At 45.6% G+C, this 7455-nt stretch overlaps 1 protein-coding gene across 1 annotated transcript; it reads right to left on the minus strand.

The window, feature by feature from the left end:
* Window positions 1–1265, minus strand: LOC145483360 (uncharacterized). Its single transcript, XM_081461863.1, has one exon. The coding sequence runs from the start codon at window positions 1248–1250 to the stop codon at window positions 3–5; it is 1248 nt and encodes a 415-aa protein (XP_081317989.1). The 5' UTR covers window positions 1251–1265; the 3' UTR covers window positions 1–2.
* Between the last annotated feature and the right edge of the window lie 6190 nt (window positions 1266–7455).

Below are 7455 nucleotides of genomic sequence, written 5' to 3' on the forward strand. Positions count from 1 at the left end.
ATTCAATACTGTATTGATTCCTTCTGTCTGTCCATAACATTCAACTGGTAGTCGGCGATGACGAATACGTGGCAGTTCAAGTCGGCTGAGAATGCTTTCCTCTCGATTTCCAGCTGGACGCCGTCTGTACTGTTCACAATGCGCCTGCCGCTTCCGTGTATTTCTTGGTCCGCCATGGTGCGCATATCAATCAGAAGCCCGAAATTATCTCCAGTGTAAAACTTTGTCGCATCCATGTGCTCGGTTTTATTTTTTTCCTTCACGAAGAAGCGTTGGGCCTCTTCCCACATGTCCTTGCTTTCGACGCCGTCGTTGTAAATCATGTTGGGCGAGCCGTTGATCGTGACGCTGACTTTCGTCAGATCCGGGAAGACGTATTTTTCTGAATCTCTGGCGCCATTAGCGTACGGCTCTATGAAAAGTAGCAGGAGGGCTTTCATCGACCTTTTTTGGGCGTCGATTTTGATGTTCTTCCTCGTGTTGGAGTCTTTTTCGAATTCCACCACTTTGGAACGCATCACGTGGTCATAGGCGAACTCTTTTCCGCTGGAGTAAACGCTGTACGCCTCTTCTGCCAGAGTCTTGCTGCGGATCATTTCGTACTCGAGATGGATGTTCGTCAGCTTGTATTTTAGCTGAGTTGCATCAGAGCCTTTGACCACATGTTCAGCTCCAGCAAGGGTTACTTCGAACTTGAGGTCGTTGTAAAGGGCCTGGGGGTAGAAAACGCCGTGATCAGTAAGGATCTGATGGTCAAGCCTGATCCGGTACTTTTTCCCGTATACCTCGTTCAGCTTTTCTTCGGCGTCGACGCCAGAGGTTTTCTTGTCTCCCGCGTTTGAGCGGATCTTGCACAGATCCTCGCTCTGAATCCCTTCGAGAATCCTGCTGTCTCGCTCTTCCTGTGAAAGGAAAAGATCATCAAAGATTTTGTAGATGCCGTAGCCGACCGTGTCTTGCAGGGTTTCGCCTCCAAACTTCACGTGCAGCCTGTCAACGAGCGCCCGCGTGACGTTCTGGACAAGGAAGTTGTTTGCGTGCCCTCCAGAAAGGTCGATGTCAAAGACAAGCGCAAGCGAGCCCGGCACCAGAACCTCGTTCACGTTCAGCTTTGGCACTGAAACATACAGCGTGTCTCCGGGGTTGGCTTCAGTGCGGTAAAAGGTGGGCCGCTTGACCGCGCGCTCGGCCTGCATGCCGTGTAATGTTTTTTTGCTGTACGTTGCGCGAAGGTACTCTGGAACTGACATTGTATAACACACCGGCGATTACTTCTAATTTGAAAAATAATAATAGGCTTATATATATTGCTATGGCGGAAGGTGGTAGCGAATTTGGTTACGAAGACCCGGACCTTGACAATCGGCTTGACCACGATGATTCTGATGACGGACAAGAGGTCAACAGAACCCAACCTTTTCAGCCAGGCGCGGCGTCCACTCCCTACCAACCTGGCGACCCCTACCACGGGGGCGAACAAACGGAAATGAGTACTTTTCCTCACGAGCAGTCCGGCCTTCCTGACACTTCTTATCAGGAAGAAACCCCTTTGCTTGGAAGAACATCTTCAATCAGTGATCTTCAAAAAGAAAGCAATTTGCGGCAAAAACTCAAAAAAGCTGTTGATATGATAAAAGACAAATTCGATAAAGCGAACTTTGAAAAACTCAGAATCAGAAGAGGCACTGGAAAATTTGAGGGAAAAATTGTTGCCGTGGCGCAGGGGCCCAAAAATATCGAGTACAAGATTCTGAAAGAAGACGAGTCAGGCTTAATGAAAAGTTTTATGGAAAGATTCAAAAATGAACTTGGGCCGGAGTCAAGTGAAATAATAAAAGAAGACCGAGATACAATCAGAGAACAACGCCAAAGACTGAAAGATGCTGAAAAACAACTTCAACAGGCGGAAAAATTATCTGCGCAAAGAGAAAAAGAAAAGAGAGAAGTGGAAGTTCTGAGAAGTAAAATACAGCAAACCGACGCTAAGATCGATTCCATTCAGGATGAACAAGGTTCGAACCTTGAAAGTGAAGCAGATCTGCGTAGGCTCAAAGAAATGAAAAAGAACTATCAAACCGATCTTGAAAAAAAGAAAAAAGCTTTGGACTCGCTTGCAAAACAAGCAAAAAACAGAGAAAAGGAACAAGCCAAGGTTGACAGACTCAGGGCCAGCCTCGCTGAAAAAGAAAGTGAAACAAACGCCTTGGAAGAAAGGTACAACCAAACAAAAACTTTGGACGAACTGAAAGAGCAGGAAAGCGAGCTGCAGCGCCAAAACGAGGAAGACCAGGCAATCATCCAAGATGAGAATGCCTCGCCCTCCGAAAAAGAAGCCGCAGAAGGCAGAGTGGCAGAAATAAACGAGGAGATCGCGCGTTTGCAAACTCAGATCGCGGAAAGGGAAAGGGGGCGGCCTCTCTTGGAAAGGGTCAAAGAGATCTTCAAAAAATACGGCGTGATATTGACCGCTATTCTTCTCGCCGCCGAGACCACAATCGGCGCTGTCATCGGGGTCCTCACCAGAGGTTTGAAAGCCACCGGCAAAGCTTTGGGAAATGGCCTCAAAGATATTGCCGCGAAACATGGTTCTCTGCTGCCCGGGCTGATTGGCTCGATTGCGAGCTTCCTTTACAAAAGCCGCCGGCCAAGTCGTCGGGTTTCTGGCCGAACACACCTGGCTGCTTATTCTTGCCGTGGTGGCCTTTTTGTTCGAAAAATATTTTAAGAAGCAGCGTTAACCAGCGGGGCTCTGCCCCGCGCCCCGGTGCTGTGGGGTGGAACCCCACACTTACCGCCAAGCCATGAACAGCAACGCCGATAATAGAACTACACCGACAATGACAGCCGTTTTGTTCATTCATGTTGCGGTGTTTTATCTGGAGCCTCGGGCTCTATTTTTTCAGCCGGTGGCTGCGCTTACTGAGTTTCGGACGAAGATGGTTCCTGTGGGGTTCCATCCACGCCCCGATTCGGCTGTTGCGGCTTTGTGTATCGGGTTGGACGGGTGGCTGTTGGGAGGGTTAATCTTTGACGGGCCTCCTACCATGATTTTGAGCCCAGCTTTTTTTGTGTCTGGATTTACCTCGTTGTTCACCCCCAGTTTCATCCCGGAGACCGCCTGTTTCAGCTTGTTGTTGTAACCGATCGTGCTTGCGGTGTTTATTATCATTTGCGCGGGCATGAGCCAGGCCATGGGGGCTACAGCGAGATTGAGCCTGACCTTCGCTTGGTCCACCGCGAGCTGGTACCTTTGCACGCTCGCGGCCAAGTCGGGCAGTCTGATCGCGTCTTCCATCAGCACCAGGAACTCGCTCTGCGCTTCTCTCACCCGACCGCCAGAGCCGAGAATGCTGCTGCGGACGTTGACTTGCGCGCCCAGGATGCAGTAAACGAAAGCCTCAATTGACTGATTTATTCTTGACAAGCCCGCCTGCGTCAAACCATTCGCGGTGTTTGGCGCGAACCAGTCAGCTTGAGCATCAGAAGCGGCTCCCGGCTCGATGTAATAGATCAGGTTTCCTTGAATACCTTTCCCGCCTTCATCGCTGAATTTGTTCCATCCCGGGTATTGGTAGTCAGTTTTTGTCGAGCCTGACGCGTACACGTAAACGCTTCCCAGACCGTGGTTTTCCCCGTGCGTGAAGCGGAAATCGCTCGATGGGGCAATGCCGAACTCGCTGCATATCCTTTTGTATGAAGCAACGTCGTAATGATTATTGTATTGGTTGAAAGGCGGGTCTCCGGGCAAAGCGCTCATGCTCTGAATTCCTCCAAGCTGGTACAAAATTCGCCTGACCGTGAAGTACACCTGGAATTTGTAGAAAGCTCTTATCTGCGGGGGGAGATCCATCCCGCTGTCAAAGATTTCGCGAGAAACTCCGCACCCCTGTGTCGCGCAGAAAACCGCGAAGTTAAGCTGTTGCGGCCAATATTTCATGTCAGGCCCTCCTAACCAGTGTTTTGATTCGGTTCCAGACGTGTGCCTGAGTTTGGTGTCTTGAAATATTTCTCGGAATTTTGTCGTGAAATATTGGTCAGGCGTGAGTATATTTGGATTGGGGCGTCGAATATATTTTTCAAGCTTGGCGCTTTGCCGTCGAAAGGCACCGCAGGGATGGCCAATGAAACTTTTGAACCAAGCGGCGCCAGCTGAAAAGGAAACCCTCCAATCGCCCCCGAGCGCTTATCTTCCAAACCGAGCGCCTTTGTCATTTCACCGCTCCAATATTTTTTGTCTGAACCGAAGACGCTTTGAAGCGAGCCTGGGCCCTCTTTGAAAAAGATTTCTTCCGTAACGTTTTTTCCGTCGGTATTCCCCTGAGCAATGAAACGGGATCTATCGGCCTTGGGGAAATGTCCCACAAATTCTCTCCATGCGTTTGCCTTGGCAATTGAGTCTTTTATCACAAGGTTTGGATCTTTCCACACATTCGCCATATTATTTGAACATAATTTATTTGTTGAATATAAAAATGGTTGTTCTCACTCTTGTCACGCAACAGAACGGAGAGACTATCTATTTTGAAGAACCGATACCGAGAGTCTATTCCATGAAACTCATTTCGTGCAGTTTATACAACAGCTGGGACAATTTGAAAAGAGAAGGTTCGGCCACCTTGGGAGATAAAGGCAAAGATACCACTTTGCCTGTTGGTCAATTACTCCCAGGTCATTACAGTTTAGAAAAAATTGCTCAAGAAATAGCCAATCTGTTCACCAAATATAACTATAAGCTGGAAACAGCAATTAACCAACCTCTTGGCCAGCTTGTAATCATAAATTCTGGGTTAAGACCGATAGAACTTGATCGCGATTTAGCCGGTTTGCTTGGTATTGGGCGAAAGCTGAAGTTTATAACCTTCGCAAAAAGGCTTAGATCTCCAACGTCATATTTCATTCATGCGACTTGATCGACAAACAAAAGAATCTGTTCAATGGCAAAAGGTCAGATATCTTGGCCTCTTTTGATGTGAAAGGGAATCCTTATGAAAAAGTTAGGGACCGTTCATTTTTTATAAGGTAGGGGGGGCTGGTGGGATTTGGGGGGGGGGGCCATGCGAAAAAAAATGGCTTTCGAGGGGGGGCCATCCCAAAAAAATAAGGGAAAAAGGGGGGGTCACCTGAAATATTTTAGTAAAACTTTAAAATGGGATAATGTTTGAATATCAAAAAAATTGCTATAGAATAAACATAGAAGGCAGGATACAAATTTATTACAAACTTTCCTTCTGCTTTAAAAAAAACGTTTGGCGACAAAAAGCATTTGTAGCTATTGAAAAGAAGTATTTAACACTGTTATTTTCGAATGCAACTTTCACTGCACTCATCTTCATCTTCGCTGTCGTCGAGTTCTTCGTCGCCGCTTGTGCTGCTATGGGAGTCTCTTTCACCAATGCTGCAAGAAGCAGCAATGCTTTCCGTCAGAGTGTACTCTTCAGGGTACATGAAGGTGTAAACATAATCTCTGACTTCCTGCTCAAGGTTGGTGGTGATTCTGCTTCTTGCAGCATTGGTGAAATAATTCCCTTCCAAGAGCTGTGCGATGTATGGCCCATCTCCTCTAACAACACAGATTCCATAAACTCGTTGGACGTTGTTTTCAGTCCGCTTCCTCTTTCTTTCATTTGACTTTCTGCGGTTTTCTTTTTTCCTTCTCCTTTTGTTGATGTGCTGTTTGAGTATGCCCTTGAATATGTTGTTATAATTGCTCTTCTTATTTTCTAGTGCTTCCATGTCCTGCGTGACCTTTGCCAACTTAGCTTCTATACATTTGATCTGTTTTACATTAAAACTGTGGGCAAATTCTTCGCCCCGCTTTAAAGCAAGCCCATTGGACTGAAAGAGTGTGGAATCGTGTTCCTTTACATCTTTCAATATGACATTCAACTTTTCCACCATTGCTCTGTGCTCTTTGATGGAGAAGTTCAGTTTTCTTCCATCACTGGGCTTCAACTGGTACCCTGGCATGGAAAACTCACTCGCCCTTTCTGAACAGCCAACCACACTTAGAAAGATTGCTTCTTTCGCTTGTAAGATGTCAAACTGCCTGGATCGTTATGCTGCAAACCTTTTCTTAAACGACTCGTCGCTTTCGTCACTATTGCGCATTTTGGAATGAGCCTCTTTCATGATGCTCATGTAGTAATGCGCTCTTTTCCTGATTGGATTAACAATATAGCCAAGGCTTGTTTTCCGGAGACCCTGAGGTATGGTTTTATCATCAGCAGAGGAGGAACTAGTGACCTACCAGAAAAGGAAAGACGATTTTTTTTTATTTATTATATTGAACTGATATTATTGAATGATCATGGTTCGTGTAACCATTTAATGTTGTATTCGTGTAGTGAAATGTAGACCTGAGTCAAACGATATATTAAAAGACGCATACTATTTTTAAAATGTTCAAACAGTTTTAGGTGCTATCTTTACAATAGGAAAATACAGAAGTTTCTCATTATAAAAGTGAAGCATACATGCGTTTTGAATGTCCAGTTAAAAATAGGAACATTGACAAGAAATTAACACTTACCGGCTCATCTTCTTGTACTTCAACAGCTTTCTGTTTTACCTGCACAGGGCAACATTTATACATGCCTATCACTAGAGTAGAGGTAAAAACCTTCCAAATAAAGACATCTGTAAATTAAATGTAAGAATGTGTTTCACACAACACATCAACAGATTTCCAGTTTTTTCACAACACTTCGTACTTGGTTTAGTATCACAATGCAGGCGCAAGGAAAGACTTTGTTCCAGGCCACTGTTACTTCCGTAAGATTGAGAAGTTTATGAATGAGCACTATGAGGAGGGGGAGAACTACAGGGAGTTTCTAAAGTTGTCCTGTCAAGAAAAGGTAGGAAAAATTTGTTCTTTTTGTTGTGAATGGACTGGACCACCCATAGAAAGATACCCTAAACCAGTTCCTGACCATTCCTGCCTACCGGAATACCGCTACCTCTCCTACCAGAAGACCCCAAAAGAAGGGCGTGATCCAGATGACTGGCAGCCAAGGGTCCAAGCGAAGAAAGAGCATGGAAGTGGCAGGCTGGTTTTTATCTGACCCAGAGAGCGTTGCTCTATTTGCAGGTAAGTTTATTGTCAAATCAAAGTTTGTGGTGGATTATCTTCAGCATCTTGAAGTGCTGGAATTTAAAAGGAAAAAGAGAGCAGAAGAAAAGGCAAAGTTAAGTAAGGACGCAAAAGATAAATCATATGAGGATTATCCTTGGACTGAGTTGTGCGAAGATCTAACCAAGCTTAAAAACCTACGTATTCCAGAACTAAACAAGTACTTGAACCACCACGGGCTGAAGCAGCATTTGAAAAGCAGCAAGAGTGAAAAAGTGAAGGCAATTGTAAGATATTCATGCTTGCAGCAGAAGAGTCTTATCAGAGCTGGCCAACCAACACTGAGAAATGCAAGGACATTGACACAAAATAACAACAGGGCAAGT

The sequence above is a fragment of the Orbicella franksi genome, chromosome 4 (genome assembly GCF_964199315.1).
Source record: "Orbicella franksi chromosome 4, jaOrbFran1.1, whole genome shotgun sequence".
NCBI classification, from domain to species: Eukaryota; Metazoa; Cnidaria; class Anthozoa; order Scleractinia; family Merulinidae; genus Orbicella; species Orbicella franksi.